Source organism: Salvelinus alpinus, chromosome 17, assembly GCF_045679555.1.
Source record: "Salvelinus alpinus chromosome 17, SLU_Salpinus.1, whole genome shotgun sequence".
Lineage (NCBI taxonomy): Eukaryota > Metazoa > Chordata > Actinopteri > Salmoniformes > Salmonidae > Salvelinus > Salvelinus alpinus.
In genome coordinates this window covers 29,251,454-29,268,801 of record NC_092102.1, presented here as the reverse complement: position 1 = coordinate 29,268,801, position 17,348 = coordinate 29,251,454, and the positions used below count along the sequence as shown (strand labels likewise).

The following is a 17,348-nucleotide window of genomic DNA, read 5'->3' as shown; positions in this document are numbered from 1 at the left end:
GGAAAAAATTATGATTAGTGGTGGATGATGCATTATTAAAATGCATAATCAAAGTAAGTGACAAATAGGCAGGAAACTATTGGGATGAGTCATTGAGTGGAATGTCCAGTAGATATTTTTCATTTTGTATTTGAAGGAGTTGTTGAAGGAGCTGTTGCAGTGTTTGAGGGGGTCAGGGAGACTTAACAGATAATGATTGACCTCTGTAATGTGGGTGATGGCGAACTGACCTAATCTTGTACGGAAAAAAGTTGTGTGGAATTCAGTGTCAGTTCTTGTAAGGTAATGATGAACCTGAGTATTACATTTGAATAGCATTTGAAAAGAAACAGGGAGTAGATTAATTTTGAATTGAAGACAAACAAACAGACTTGAAATAGTTTGATTTCATAAATATTGAGGATTTGAAGGCGATGAATACGTGGAGTCAGAACTGGCACGACTGTCAGAACTGGCACGACTGTCAGAAATGGCACGACTGTCAGAAATGGCACGACTGTCAGTACTGGCACGACTGTCATAAATGGCACGACTGTCAGAAATGGCACGACTGTCAGAACTGGCACGACTGTCAGAAATGGCACGACTGTCAGTACTGGCACGACTGTCAGAAATGGCACGACTGTCAGAAATGGCACGACTGTCAGTACTGGCACGACTGTCAGAACTGGCACGACTGTCAGAAATGGCACGACTGTCAGAACTGGCACGACTGTCAGAAATGGCACGACTGTCAGTACTGGCACGACTGTCATAAATGGCACGACTGTCAGAACTGCCACGACTGTCAGAACTGGCACGACTGTCAGAACTGGCACGACTGAATATAGCTTGTCTCTATTAGACCTCCAATCTTATTGGGTATTAATTGGGCTTATTTGATACCCTACTAGAATTTCTGAAGAGAGGTGTATGGTTGAAAACATTTACTGAGATTATGTAGAACTGCTGTGGGAGCATCTTCATGAGTTTGTCATAATTAAACAGTAATGTTGCTGACAGATACTGGGGCTATCTTCCCCAACCTTTCTGGAGACTGTGGCTGTGATTAATTTAACCCCCAATGGAAATCCAAGTTTAATTACCACAATTAAACGATGAAGTAATTAACTATTACACACTCACATTGTGCTGCCTACACAGTTGTGGCATGGCTGAGGATGTAACATAATAGAGAAATGTTAGTGGACATGTTAGATTATAGACATTTGTATTACTTTGTACTGCAAAGTAACTGAAGAAATACCATTTAAGCTAGCAAACATATTGATATTTACCAAGCTTCAGTTTACAGCAATTTGTTTATTGCTTTTCTCTTTTGCACAGGCACCTTAAGAAATGTACAATCACACCATAAGAATATACTTTGTTTTTAGTATCGTCCTTGAGAATCAATACATATCTATGTCACATGTGCAGTGCTTTGTTGTGCTAGCTAACCCTAACCCCCTACTCTCACGGCCCTGTCCCGTCTCACTGCAGCTTGCTGCCCTGCAGCAGAGCGCTCTGAGGAAGGTGAAGAGGACCCTGCCCAGCCCCCCTCCAGAGGAGAGCCACCTCCCCATCATCACCCCGGCCGTCCCTCAAATGTACATGCCCGCTGTGCACTCCCTGAGGGCCGGGTCCAGGCCAGGTCTGGCAGCCAAAGCCAGCCTGCTGAAGGACCTCACCCACGAGCTGAAGGCCGTGGAGCAGGAGTCCACCAAGCTCCGCAAGCAGCAGCAGGAGCTGGAGGAGGAGGAGAAGGAGATTGATGCCAAGCTGCGCTACCTGGAGCTGGGCATTCATCAGCGCAAGGAAACCCTGGTGAAGGAGAGGGAGAGGAGGGATCTGGCCTACCTGCGCTGCATGGGCGACCCGCGAGACTACATGTCAGACAGCGAGCTGAATAACCTGCGGCTGGCGGCGGCGGTAGCTTCCTACGAGAGCAACGGGGTGCTGACCAGACCGAGCACAGCACCACTGAGCCAGTACACCAGCGACCTCAACACAGCCGCCCAGTTCCCTCCCATCTCCTCCTTCGTCTCCTACCAGTCATACCACCCCCAGAGCCAGCCAGCTCCAGCACCCCAGCCTGGCACCCCTTATCAGACCGCAGCCTTCAACCAGCCCCCCTACCCTTCAGTGTCCCAGGCAGCAGCTCTTCCCCAGCCCACCCCCCTACAGACCCAACATCTTCCCCCATCCTACCAGACCCAGGGGTCCTTCCCCTCCCACACATACCCCCAGAGCCAGCCCCCCTACCCGACTGAGCAGGGGGTGCAGCCACTGCTCCAGCAACAGCAACAGCCAAGCCACCAGGGGTTCCAGCCTGCCCAGCCTGGCCAACCTCCCTACCCCACCCACACCTCTCCATACCCCAGCCAGGTGTCCTACCCAGCTGGCCCAAGCCAGACCACTCCCTACCAGCCCCAGGCAGACATCCTCACTGTTCATCAGAGACCCAGACAGACCTCTCTGGCTGACCTGGAGCACAAGATGCCCACTAACTATGAGGTCATAAGCAACCCCACTGTAGTGGTGACCACCACAGCCCAAGATGCCATCTACTCCTCCTCCAGTGGGGCTCCCCCATACGGACAGTATACTGGTGGTACCACTATGGCCAACACTTATGGGCCATACTCTTCTACAGTCTCTAGTACATATGGCCAGTACACCACGACAGTTGCCAACACATACGGTCAGCAGTACACTTCCACTCTGGCCAGTACGTACGGCCAGTATACCACTACCACAGCTAACACCTACGGCTACACCACCACTACAGCCAGCTCCTACGGCCAGTACACCACCACCACCAACAGCTACGGCCACGGCACTCCATCTGACCGTCTGCACTCGGTTGACAGCCCGTCCACCTACGCACAGGACGGTCTCTACGGCCCAGCCAGCCTGGAGCAGAACATCCCAAGGAACTACGTCATGTGCGACGACATCAGTGAGCTGACAAAGGACAGCCTGGGCGGCATGGCGGCGGACATGCATCGAAGCGACGGTCATGGTGGACGCTACATGGGGGAGAGCAGCCCGGCGAGAGGAGGGAGTTCCTACGGCAGGCCGGAGGACGAGCTGACCAGGGAGGAAGACCTGTACGACCACCATGGCAGGGGTAAGAGCAGCTACCACCCACGAGGGTCAGACACATATGGCCGAGTAGTGGGCAGCAGCAGCACTAGCATGGGTGGGGGATCCTCCTATTACTATGATGACTACACCAAACACGGCGCACTACGCACCGGGGTCCAGAAGCACGCCTCCAAGAGCCTGGCTCCGGCTGTCATGTCCTCCAAGCGCAGCAAGCACCGCAAGCAAGGCATGGAGCAGAAGATCTCCAAGTTCTCCCCCATCGAGGAAGCACGTGACGTGGAGGCTGACCTGGCCTCCTACACCATGAGCACGTCTGGCGGTGGCAGCTGCACCGTAGTGTCCCGGGCCAGGAAGCTGCAGGACGACATGGCCTACGGCCTGAGGAAGAGTGCCTATGAGCAGAAGAGATACTCCTATCCCGAGGAGGACGAGCGCATGTACTACACCTCGGGCCGTTCACGCTCCACAGGCTATGGCATGGACAAGATCTCGTCCCGGGACTATGCCGGCTACCGCAGCCGCTCCTATGAGAGAGATGGGGACAGGGATCGCTCGTCGTACAGGGTGGGATACAGCCGGGGCAGACCCCCCATGCGCTCCCAGTATTCGGAGGAGGAGAGCCTGCTGAGCTCCATGGGTGTTCATGTGCGGGCCTCCTCCCTGGGCCCAGAGCTGTACGACAGCCGTAGTAATCAGTATTATGGCCAGTACGGCTCCAGCCACTCCCTGCCTGATGTGCAGGACCACATGAGAGACTTGCCCCGGACTCACGTCTACAAACCAGACGATTCTTACATTATAGACGATGTGCATTGCGCTGTTTCGGACAGCGAAGGTAAATGGGTGCTGAATGCCAGTCTCTGCCCACGTATAAACGTCCCCCACCCACCCACAGATAAGGCTAGATGAGAGAAAGAGAGAGAGTCATTGCATGATTTCCTGGTGTTGCGTCTTGAGGGCTATACTGGCAGTTCTCGTCCCGACTGACTGACTGCTGTCTGTGCTGTCCCCCTGTGCCAAATCTGCATGATCCGCGTGTCCAGTTTCTCCCCTATGTTCGTCACTTTCTCTCGCATGTTCTTCTGAGGTGCATCATTTTCTTTTACACAATGTTGTTGTTGTCTTGTAAAAGTTAGGTTTTGTTTACTTGTTGTGATTAACTTATCAGTGTTTTACATTTGTTGTCTTTTTTTATGTGTGCCGTGTTTTCATAAAATGCATGGGTGTAAATATCGACCTCTCTTCTTTTTTTTTCTCTCCTTCCCGTTCTTCTTTTGCATGGCCTCAGTCTGCATGCCTCTGTCGCCGTCGGACTTGGAGATTGACTGTGATCTGCTCTTGGTTTCCAAAGCCTACAATCTTGGCCAAGAGGAGACAGACTGGTTTGAGAAGCCCAGGGACCTGCGCTCCGGCTCCCGTCACTACGGCAGTGGAGGCCACTCCTCGTCCGGCCGCAGCCGCCACGTCAAGCACACCTACCACGACTACGAGGAGCCCACAGAGGAGGACCTGTGGCCCCAGGACGAGTATGGCCAAGCCCGTCACTCCTCCTCCTCGCGGGACCACCGCCCCCACGGCAGCGGCAGCTCCGGGAGACACTCCTCTACGTCCCGCAACTCGGACGAGCCCCGCTCCTCTCGCTCCTCCAAGGGCCATCCCAAAGACCCGTCCATGCGCCACGACTCCCGCCAGTTGTCCTCGTCGGGAAAGAGGGGCGACTCCCGCTCCCAGGGGGGGTATCACTCGTCGGACTACTCCAGGGACCCCTCGGGCCACCACCACAGCCAGGGCCGCTCCACCAAGTCCTCGTCCTCTCACGATGGGCGGACTTCCTCCAGGAAGCAGCAGGACCTACAGGGCTACACTTCCTCTACCTCCAGGGGCCAGGGCAGCTCTGGACGTGGGCAGGGCTCCACCAGTGGGCCTCCTGGCTCCAGGGGACAGGGTCCTACCTCCCAGCAGGACGGGCTGCAGCCAGGCCAACGCACCCAGCTGCAGCAGCAGCCCCAGACCTCGGCGGCACGGCAGACAGGCACCATCCCTGCAGGCACCACTCCTGGGGGCCAGCAGCCTCTGGGCCCGGGCCAAGCCCAGCAGGGTCTACAGGCGAAGCCTGGTCAGCTTGGTCCTGGTCAGGCCAGTCGCCAGCCACAGGCAGGAGGCGCACTGGGACAACTGCCACCAACTGTGGTGAGTACAGGATTATGACTTAGTACAGTACAAGTGTAGTTACAGTCAGTGGCACTAGATTGGAAATGTATGAATTATAATGAGAATCACTGTAAATGTATGTAGATGATTATTTAACGCATTGACATCATTAGAGGTGTTTGGTTGCCTCTCTCCCTCTCCTCTTCCTCTCTCTTCTACCGTCCCCCATTTCTATCTTGCTCTCTCCATCTCCCTCTCCACCCCCTCTCTCCCTCTGTCTCTCTGATAAGGCCTAGCACATCACTCTGAGAGGAGGTTTTATTTCAGTGTGTGAAACCCTGTTGGAAGACCTTATCTAGTATTGTGATTAGCACTGTGGCTGTAGATAGTGGCAGTGTAACAGCCTCTGTCTATTCCACTCAAATGGAGGAGAGAGATTCATCCCCCAAAATGTCTTCCGCTGCAAATCATTCTCAATCCTTCCATTCCCTTTGTTTTGTTATGTCTCTGAATACAGCACCTTGTTTGTAATATACACAACTATACAATGTGTAAAGTCTTTCGACTATGTGTTGTGTTTTACATATAATGCTGTACTGTAGCCCATAGAAATCCTGTATTATAGGAATTCTAGGATCTTTATGCTGTAGCCTATACTGACGACATACTTGGTATTGCGTCAGATTTTTATATACATCTTTAGGGTATTTTGACACTTATATTGAGGCATTATGGAAATCAGAGGGGAATACAGACAGGTGGGACAAACAGTGGGAAGATTGGACACAGAGTTTGTATGATTATTATTATGTGAAATGGAAATGCAGTTGTCAGGAAATCATATTAATTCACATTCATCCTGTCCCACATTGATTTGAACTGTCTACGGTGCCTGTTCTCTCTGAATGGCCCATTGAGTGATTCAAAATCATTGATTTAAAAGGCTAAATTGTGGAGCATTGCATCCATTCACAGGGTAGAGTGAATGCAAAACAGATCATGTGTGATTATTTGTCAAACGTCCACAATGCTAAGCTAATTAGATACAGTGAGGGAAAAAAGTATTTGATCCCCTGCTGATTTTGTACGTTTGCCCACTGACAAAGAAATTATCAGTCTATAATTTTAATGGTAGGTTTATTTGAACAGTGAGAGACAGAATAACAACAAAAATATTAAGAAAAATGCATGTCAAAAATGTTATAAATTGATTTGCATTTTAATGAGGGAAATAAGTATTTGACCCCTTCTCAATCAAAAAGATTTCTGGCTCCCAGGTGTCTTTCATACAGGTAACGAACGGAGATTAGGAGCACACTCTTAAAGGGAGTGCTCCTAATCTCAGTTTCTTACCTGTATAAAAGATACCTGTCCACAGAAGCAATCAATCAATCAGATTCCAAACTCTCCACCATGGCCAAGACCAAAGAGCTCTCCAAGGATGTCAGGGACAAGATTGTAGACCTACACAAGGCTGGAATGGGCTACAAGACCACCGCCAAGCAGCTTGGTGAGAAGGTGACAACAGTTTCTGTGATTATTCGCAAATGGAAGAAACACAAAAGAACTGTCAATCTCCCTCAGCCTGGGGCTCCATGCAAGATCTCACCTCGTGGAGTTGCAATGATCATGAGAACGGTGAGGAATCAGCCCAGAACTACACAGGAGGATCTTGTCAATGATCTCAAGGCAGCTGGGACCATTGTCATCAAGAAAACAATTGGTAACACACTATGCCGTGAAGGACTGAAATCCTGCAGCGCCCGCAAGGTCCCCCTGCTCAAGAAAGCACATATACATGCCCGTCTGAAGTTTGCCAATGAACATCTGAATGATTCAGAGGACAACTGGGTGAACGTGTTGTGGTCAGATGAGACCAAAATGGAGTTCTTTGGCATCAACCCAACTTGCCGTGTTTGGAGGAGGAGGAATGCTGCCTATGACCCCAAGAAACCATCCCCACCGTCAAACATGGAGGTGGAAACATTATGCTTTGGGGGTGTTTTTCTGCTAAAGGGACAGGACAACTTCACCGCATCAAAGGGACGATGGACGGGGCCATGAACCGTCAAATCTTGGGTGAAAACCTCCTTCCCTCAGCCAGGGTATTGAAAATGGGTCGTGGATGGGTATTCCAGCATGACAATGACCCAAAACACACGGCCAAGGCAACAAAGGAGTGGCTCAAGAAGAAGCACATTAAGGTCCTGGAGTGGCCTAGCCAGTCTCCAGACCTTAATCCCATAGAAAATCTGTGGAGGGAGCTGAAGGTTCGAGTTGCCAAACGTCAGCCTCGAAACCTTAATGACTTGAAGAAGATCTGCAAAGAGGAGTGGGACAAAATCCCTCCTGAGATGTGTGCAAACCTGGTGGCCAACTACAAGAAACGTCTGACCTCTGTGATTGCCAACAAGGGTTTTGCCACCAAGTACTAAGTCATGTTTTGCAGAGGGGTCAAATACTTATTTCCCTCATTAAAATGCAAATCAATTCATAACATTTTTGACATGCGTTTTTCTGGATTTTTTTGTTGATATTCTGTTTCTCACTGTTCAAATAAACCTACCATTAAAATTATAGACTGATCATTTCTTTGTCAGTGGGCAAACGTACAAAATCAGCAGGGGATCAAATACTTTTTTCCCTCACTGTACGTTATATTTTTTCCAATAACCCGTTACAGAGATCATATTCCCAGTTTGTAATTCACGATGCACGTTTAGATGCACAGCTGGTTGGTTGGCAGGGAGGAAACGATCTCTTGCTAATTGCTAATACTCATCATTCTCAATATGTCTGTCAAATGAAGTTTTGGCATGGGATATTACAGCAGGGGTCGCCATGATATAAGGGTAATCTTATATCTGCATCAGAACAGAATAAATGGTATACAGTCAGTTTGCCAACTTCAACCATCGTGTTCCTCATCGCTCTGTCTCTCTCTTCCAACAGGCACCTGTCGCAAACACACCCCCTGTGACTGCCATAGGGGCCAAAGCTGTCATAGGAGGGGCGGCCCAGCCTGCAAAAACACCTCAACCCCCACTCACAGGAATAGGTAAGTATCCCTGCCTGCATCCACACTGCTGCTGCTCCACACACTGAACATTTCACTGAGAGGGATTAGTACACTTGTACTCTCCTAGGCATTAGAACATGTGTCAAACTCAGTCCAAGGAGGGCCGAGTGTGTGCAGGTTTTCGTTCCTCCCTTGCACTTGATTGATGAATTAAGGTCACTAATTAGTAAGGAACTCGCCTCACCTGGTTGTCTAGGTCTTAATTGAAAGGAAAGAACAAAACCTGCAGACACTCAGGCCCTACTTGGGACGAGTTTGACACCCTTGCATTAGACAGACAGACAGACAGACAGACAGACAGACAGACAGACAGACAGACAGTCAGACAGACAGACAGACAGACAGACAGACAGACAGACAGACAGACAGACAGACAGACAGACAGACAGACAGACAGACAGACAGACAGACAGACAGACAGACGCACACATGCAAACGATCAGAGTGTTACGTAATCAGGTATCACGGGTGTCCTGTTTAATCACATCGATTAATCCTGAGAAGGCCCTGGGAAGCTGATGTATAATCTTAACTCAGGAAACAGAGAGGGAAGGTTCATTTCCATGTCATGTCTCAATTGGGTCTGTGTTCACATGCTCTAGTAGTCTATACAGTCCCATCACCTTCACCTCACTGACAGCTGCATAGACAGTTGTGTTGTGGAAATAGACACCAGGGTCAGAGTCAGTGTGTAAACCTGTGTGGCCTTTTGAGGTGAGGTGTAAATCTGATGCATTCATCTCCTGATAAATACGCTGGCTTCAGACTGTTGTGATAGTGTGCACGAAAACAGAGTATGGCATCAACTGGATTATAAAGAATGTCTTTCTAATCATCCTCCCTCTTCCTCTTCCTCCCCTCTCCCTCCATCCTGCAGGCTCCAAGGCCGCCCCTAGACCCGGTGGCATTGGGAGCGCGGCAGCGGGTCAACCTGGGATGGAGGGGGAGAGTCTCCTCTCCAAGGTCCTACCAGGAAACCCTGCGGAGGCAGCAGGAAAACTAGGAGAAGGTGCCCTGCTGGAGTTCAGACTCCATGTTTTTACTCAGACTCTAATGCATTCTAATTGTTAAAATGTGCTTAATCACACCTGTCTGTCTCTCTCTCTGTTTATCCATTTGTCTATCTATCTTCCTCCATCTGTCTATCTTCATCCATCAGCTATCTCCGGTTTCGGCAAGAAGTTCACCTCGTTGTGGTGAGGTGTTGAGATGAGGGTAAGTGTTCACCTGGCACTACCGAGTAGAAAGCCTTAACACAGCCTGGGAGATGACAGTGTGCTCGGCTATAGACAGAACCACTGTACCTCATGATATTCCTTTCCCCACTGTGTGTGGGTGGTTCGGTTCTCTCCCCAAACCACTTTGTGCCATTTTTGGAGGTCTTAAGTGCACTTTGTGCAGGTTTGAGTGTCTCTCCTGAGTCCTGAACTAGGATTTTATAACATCATGACAGCTCACCTCAGTAAGTAACAAGTAGGTGACTCACCGTCGTGTGATTTCAGGTGTCTGTAAATGTTATGGAGGATGTCGTGAGGCTTCGTACCAGAAAAACCTAGGAAGACCCCCGCTTTGTTTTACTGTGAGAGAGAGAGAGAGAGAGAGAGAGAGAGAGAGAGAGAGAGAGAGAGAGAGAGAGAGAGAGAGAGAGAGAGAGAGAGAGAGAGAGAGGGAGGGAGAAATACAGCGACCAAGAGAAGATATCTGAGCGCACTGGTGAGTCCAAAATCTCTATTTTCTGCAGAAAGCTCCCTCATTTTCAGAAAACTACATAGAAAACTACTTCATAAAGTGGCTTTATTTTAGTGTAATACTTAAAAACATAAATGATGCTGAACTTGTAAACACATACAGTGTATATTTCAAGTTGCAGCATTTTAAAATACAACTGGAAAAGATGAGAAAACCTGACATGATCGACCAGCTCAAGATTGATTGATTTAGGTTTTTCCCACTCTCATTCAGCCAATGAGGACAGGAATCAATGGATGCTGCATGTACCAGGTCTATGCACACAATGGGAGAGAAACAATGCTGATTTCTCTGGCCGGCCAGACAGTAAGTAATGCACACAGACACATCGAACACAACTTAGATTAGATAAGGAAGGACGGTGTATAGCTTAGTAATACACTAATGACTCAATAATCATAACAAAACAATTAGCATTATTTACCATTATAGTCAATTATGAAGTGATGTTATGGTAAAGGTTTAGGTCACAGCAAAGGTAGATATTAGATAAATCTCCATAATATGTTGCAGTTAAGTCGCTCCTGCTATTGCTTGCATATAGTAGGCCTATCCTGTTTACAGCAAAACAATACTGCACCTTGTGCTAACCATTCCATGAACACTGACCCTTGACCCCTTGGCTCTCTATCAGCCTCTGCATGAGTAACAGCCATACTACTGTGACAGCAATACAGGCAGTGGAACTGCCAGCTCCAGGTCATGTTTCAATGGGAAACCAGGACTAGAGAAGAGTGAGAAGGGCTCAATGTCCAATGTATGTAATACAACCCTCATGAAGAGTGTTGATCTTACCTCAGAGGGTTAATATAAAGCACATTAATATATTATTTTTATAAGAGATAGCATGTAATCTAGGGCAAATTCTACCTACACTTGTCTATGGCATTGTATCATTGTTTTTGGCAGTTAGCACCATTTGTTATCTTGTACCTCTTTTACCAGTTTATAGAGATTGTAGAAAACAACCGATTTGATGCTAGTATCTGTTTGCGCTGGTGTCTGTTTGTAACTGAACAGCAGACTTCTCTTGTGGCTCAACTGCAGTCCTTTTATATCACAAAGCATTAGAAGACACAAAATGCTCTACCCTCAAACATGTATAGTTAGGGTATTGTTACCTTCTGGCTAGGCCCCTGTTTTTAATAATGCAACCAGTTATCCGGTTATGAACTGGATTGATCATATTCACAGAGAACAGACAGCACGCTCTCTGGTTATAGATAGGCTCTTTGGCCAGTAACAGTATCCGTGGATGGATATGAGGTTCAGTGACAGGGTAATGTTTGCCATAAGATTGTGTATCCATCAACCTCCCCTGGGACCCCTTCTTCCCCCCTCCCCAGCCAACATACAGTATAGACTATAGACCTCTCAACTCCTCACTGTTCCTCCACTAAATGTGCAGTTGGCTATAGTTGACCTGTTTGGTCAAGTAACCATGTCAAATACACCACTAGTTCTAGCAGCAGTTTTAACTGGAGTTCAACCAGGGACTATGCTCCACCACATAACATACTACCTTCTCCTCTTTCTACCCCCGCCTCCTCCTCTTTTCTCTACCTTCTCCTCTCTCTACCTCCTCCTCTTCTCTCTACCTCCTCCTCCTTTTCACTCTACCACCTCCTCTTCTTCTCTCTACCTCTTCTTCTCTCTACCACCTCCTCCTCCTCCTTCTCTTGTCTATAACTCTTCCTCCTCTTCTCTCTACCTCCTTCTCTCTCTACCTTCACATCCTCCCCTCCTATGGTGCCTAATAGACTTCACATCATGCAGTAGTAGTGCATGATTGCTTTCCTACATTGAAAATGCCAGAGTAATTGACTAGGCCCAAGGCTAGAGCGATGAAACCAGAACACACAAAACACACAGTGACATAATGGAGGAGAAAACAGTGCAACAGCAGTATTTGTTTATCTTTGTGACAGCGATCAGAGAGACTTTATGGTTGTTTAGAAGAGAGCGTTCCTGATTGGTTTTCATTTTGTTGTGAAGTTGTTCATTTTGAAGATCAGATCGGTGGTAATCCGACCCTGTATCTGTGCCAAGTTTACATGATCAGCTCTTCTGGAGAATAGTTGAGTCCTGATAAATGCAACTGCTTGTGTCACGCCCTGACCGTAGAAAGCTTTTTATGTCTCAATTTTGGTTTGGTCAGGGTGTGATTTGGGTGGGCATTCTTTGTTCCTTTTTCTATGATTTGTATTTCTGTGTGTTTGGCCGGGTGTGGTTCTCAATCAGAGGCAGCTGTCTATCGTTGTCTCTGATTGAGAACCATACTTAGGTTGCCTTTTCCCACCTGTCTGTGTGGGTAGTTGTCTATGTGTAGTTGCATGTTGAATTGAGACTAGAAAACTTTATTGCACTTAGACATAGTTTGCACTCATCCAAAGAGCAGTTATCACAAGTGGACTGTAGAGCAGATTAGGCAGAGCAGAGCAGCACTGTACCTTGGTGACATCTGAGCCCTGCTCTCCCATGGTGCCTAGTGAGGTCACGAGGTCACAGGGGGACCTGGGCTGTATTCACTGAGATAGAGATGTAATGAATACAGCTAACACATTCCCTGTTCTCCCTGTCAGTTAATGATGTCTGTCCCAAACAATATGTTTCTATCTGATATCTGAACTTCCTGTAACGTGACACCTGAACAGACCCCTAGTGCTTAAGATATTGAAGATAGCATTACTGAAGATAGCATGGCTGTTTTTGGACTGTGTGGATCACCTGACATCTACTAAGACCTACATACAGAATCTCACACACACACACACACACACACACACACACACACACACACACACACACACACACACACACACACGTGTACAGAAACACACATACTGGTACGTACAGGAACACACACATTGGCACATACAGGAACACACACACACACAAACATTTATGAATTGACCACTATGCTCACAGAGGCTTCCTTCTACCACAGTGAGAGAGAGAGAGAGAGAGAGAGAGAGAGAGAGAGAGAGAGAGAGAGAGAGAGAGAGAGAGAGAGAGAGAGAGAGAGAGAGAGAGAGAGAGAGAGAGAGAGAGAGAGAGAGAGAGAGAGAGAGAGAGAGAGATGTACAGCAGGTTTCATGTTGTTATCTTAGTAAAGATGTTCCTGAAGCTAACATAATGTCTCCCTACTAATACATTTAAGCGTGGTTGATTTTCTCCTAGAGATGATTAATTTGAAACGAGTGTGTAACTGATCCGTTATACTTCGATAACATACTGTATATCCATCAGGTTCAGTTGTCAGCAATGGCAGTGTGCTGCCTGAGACAGAGACCCATGTTGCGTCTGTAGGGCAAGGTGGTGCAGCCGGCCATGTCATGATGAATAACCGCCTCATGTGACCACAGCCCCAGTCTGTCTGTCTCTGTCAGCATAGCATTCTCACATACAGACATTGGTGCTGCTAACTGAATGAATGTACCGTAGACCATCTTGCATCAAGCTCCTCTATATCTGTGAAATGGAGTGTTCTGCAGTGTTTATGCCAGATTCAGTGAGAGACGACAGGCTTCCATGCGCTTATGATCACAATATTCACTGATTATTACTGTTACTATTTTGTTAAATACGTTTCACTGAGGATAAATTGAGTGTAATGTCATGGAGATGCAGTATAATTACATAACCTGCACAGACCTCAGTACAGTGTACAGTTCAGTCCTGCTTTTCTTCTGCCATCTATTGTTGAATCATAGAATTTCACTCTGTTCTAATCTTGTGGTCACATGTGCATTGTAATGGAAGGGTTGATTTAGAAATCTCGTCGCCACAGAATGACATCAGTGATTTGTTCCTCTGTTATTCATTGGGGGTCCATTTTATTTATTTACTCTGTCATTTAGCCTGTCGTGAGCTACTCATAGAAAACTAGTCACCTGACTTTGTTTTCCTTCTCCAGAACGGTTTGAGGCCCCCAGACTGCAATGCCCCCAGCCAAAGAACAAGGACACTGACACCTGAGCCCCCCTGAACACCTAAGCCATCACAAGCCCTGAGGATCCCTCCAGAGAGAGGCTAGCTGGATAGAGAGCCTGATCCCTGCCACTATCTGGGTCTTCACCACCAGGATGTCTCCTCAAGAACCATCACCTCCCAAACAGCCATTATCCTTTGGGGAATGGGCTCTATACTAAGGAATACTCCACCCAGCTGCTCTATAGGAGCATGGAAAGGGGCCGTAGTACTGTGACCCCGCAACACGCTAATGATGCTATCCTCTAGTCTGTGGGCTGTTGTGCTGCTGCCTGCTGGGGTTCGTAACAGACATGGCCGTGGTGGCATGGTAGGATCCTTGATTCCGTAAGCCTGTGCTCAGATTAAAAAACACACAGACACACTCTCCTCTCATCTCTGAAAAAGAAAAGAGAAGAACAGGTTTTTCTGGTACTAAAGACCTCCTGTTTAATTTGGATGCTGATCATTTAGGAAAGAAGAAGAAAAGACAATAAGGATGACTAGGTTGACAGAAGCTAGGAGGAAGTCTCCACAGTTTGCTCAGTTTTTTTCTCTACATTCCAGAATGGAAAAAGGCCCAGTTTTTTTTTTATGCTGACTCGTTAGTTTCATTTTTTTCCTCTCTTGCGATGTGTCTAAGAAGTGTATTGTGGATTTAGGATTCGGAAATGCATGGAACTTTATATCCAAGACCTTACACTGTTCACCATTTCAGTTACAGAGGCCATAAGACATTGGTTAATAATAATAATAATAAAAAATTATAGTAAAAATGTATCCAAAAGAAGACGAGGAGGACACAACACTGAATCTGGCCACAGGATGGGAGAATCATCATTCGGGAGGTTTCGATTGCACCATGAGAGCCGAATGTGGCCAGGTTTGTTTTTTAGCCATTGTAAAGCCATTAATAAGAAAAAACATCCCCAGAACGTTTGGGTTCCTGGTGTTTCTGAACCTTCCCACAACGTTTGGGTCTCTGGTGGTTGTTTTTTTTACGACTCAGTTTTTTGTTCTCGTTCTGTATTTGCCTGATTTTCTGTTACAGGATAGTGGATTCGCCTTAATCCTTCCATTCTTTTTTATTTAGAGTAAAGTTACATCTTATTTTTTTACTCCATGTTCTGTCCATAAAGCTTATTTTAATTGCAGACTTTTTTATGTAATAATGATGTCCGCTGGAACACTGGCTGTGAGATTAATTTATATTTTGGGATTTTGTTTCACTTTTAAATTTGTAATCCTTTATATTGTGTATTTTCTCATACATTTTTGTGTTTATGTTTGCCATAATCATTGATTACGTAATTTATTTATGGTTATTAATAATGAAAAAGCAATAGTATGTGGAAGAAAGTCAGTAAAGAGCACAGTCTTGTGTCATTTTACAAATCTTTAGTCAGGAATGTGTTGCCTCTGTGCGATATTCTGCTATCACATCTTAACAGGGCCACACCTGGGTTGTATTCATTAGGCACCAAACAAAATAAAAAACTGACAAACAGGGAGGGACTACCTGAAATTGTCCAATAAGAAATGCTCGTTTTTGTTTTCTGTTGCAAAACGTATTGCTACGGAGTCCTCTAATAAATACAACCTTGTAAATCCAGTCTGGTAGTTTGGTACTGCCGAGTCAAGGCATATCATATCTGCCCATTATGATACGTGAGCACTGCAAGACAGCAGAGAGGCACTGAATACAAACCAGTGCAAATCACCATTGTATCTGACTTGAAGTACTTTAGCATTCTTTTGTTGACTGTCATAATCATTGGGTTTTCATGTTTTCTGGCTTACTACAGACTTTTAACATCCAAAACACCATCACAGGGGAAAGAGAAACACCTTACAGACATGTAGTACATATTAGCTATGTGTTTCAAACAGACTGAGGATGTTAGACTGGAGAGACACCTACTCTGCACACACTCACATATGGCTGCGGGCAACAGTGATGTATGAGTTATGTGCGAGGTAGCAAAAGGTGTTTGGTGGATTAGACACTGAAGTGTCAGCACAGTTGGTTCAGTTTTTTGTCTTTGTTTTTGCGACCAAACTGCAAACCCCAAAATGTTGACGATTGTCACGGAAACCTCTCAGGTCAGTGTTCTTCCTGCTGTTCTTTGCAGTGCAGCGTGTGTAGTAGTGTTACTGGTGATACACTCAGACGCTAGAGGCCCACTGATGGGAGCCCAAACATGATGTATATTCTCTTTCTCTTTCTGTGGTTGCTGGAATCAAGCATGCTCTGGCAAAACCTCAGTAACAGTCACTTCTGTATCGTTACGTTCCTGATGTTTGTATGTGTGTGAGTACTGTATGCGTGTGTTTCTCACCATCCTACTAAAAAACAAACCATTATCTGGCAAATAAAACAAGTGTGTGGTCGACGGCAACTTTTACATTTCAAACGTTCTATGCAATGAATCATTTGGGGGAAATAATAGGGAAGAAACTGAATACCACTATCATTGTCATGGCTGAGACAAATACTGCTTCCTTTTAGCATTCCTGCTACAAAAATAGATTTACTTGTTTGTAAATAGCTACAATATGTGTACGTCAGGAATTTGATTCAATGTTTTTTTACATTTCTTTTTAGTAGCATGTTTCAGTCCCTTCACTGAAAATTGGAACCGGTTGCCAACTGGTTAACTACATAGGCACCCTAAAATGGCACACTATTCCAGTTAGAGTACTATAGGCTGGCTATAGGGAATAAGGTGCCATTTTCAATGCAGAATAGTGTCAATAAAGTCTGCCATCTTATTGCTTCAAGCATGGGTTGCTGGGTACAGCGAATGGTCTTGTACGTACAGTGCTGAAGACCCCATTTTTGTTGGACGGCCATGGATTCCAATATTTGGCTGCTAGTTTGTGCACTTGTTATTCCATAGAATAGACTGAAGCTGCTAAAGACTTAAGCCAATTATATGAAGAGATTAAATATATAAATGATATAAATATGTAAAACAAATACTATATGATAAATATATATAACACATATTTGAGAAATGACAGGCACTTTTCATGATCGAAGGGAATGACCTGGTGTGTGTACACTGCCACTACCTATTAACATACTATGATATTCCAGAAGTTTGAACGTTGATGGGAGGCTGCTGGCACGACAGAGCTTGTTTCCTTTCAGTGAGCCCACCGAAAACCATTGTAGGCTATACCCACTCACCATTAATTTGGCTTGAAAGGCTTTAGTGTGAAAATCCCTTAACCCACAACTCACTCGGTACAGTAACTGCTGTTTCAAGTATGGGTGATTATTTCAATGTAAAAAAGTGGAGTTATT

General features: G+C 46.3%; 1 protein-coding gene across 3 annotated transcripts in view; it reads left to right on the top strand.

The window, feature by feature from the left end:
* LOC139542701 (protein bassoon-like) overlaps positions 1–15,545 on the top strand; it is a 188,397-nt gene extending 172,852 nt beyond the window's left edge. The window contains exons 6-13 of one of the 3 annotated variants that reach the window (XR_011668537.1): positions 1,483–3,112; positions 4,442–5,280; positions 8,194–8,299; positions 9,198–9,329; positions 9,480–9,535; positions 9,823–10,033; positions 10,283–10,375; positions 13,986–15,545. Coding sequence is in view for 1 of the 3 variants with exons in the window: in XM_071348466.1 (XP_071204567.1) it covers positions 1,483–3,925; positions 4,442–5,280; positions 8,194–8,299; positions 9,198–9,329; positions 9,480–9,520 (3,561 nt within the window). In the remaining 2 variants the exon portion in view is untranslated. Of the gene's footprint in view, positions 1–1,482; positions 3,926–4,441; positions 5,281–8,193; positions 8,300–9,197; positions 9,330–9,479; positions 9,536–9,822; positions 10,034–10,282; positions 10,376–13,985 lie in introns of all 3 variants that reach the window. The other 2 variants (XR_011668536.1, XM_071348466.1) reach the window with 2 other exon arrangements.
* The last annotated feature ends 1,803 nt before the right edge of the window (positions 15,546–17,348 follow it).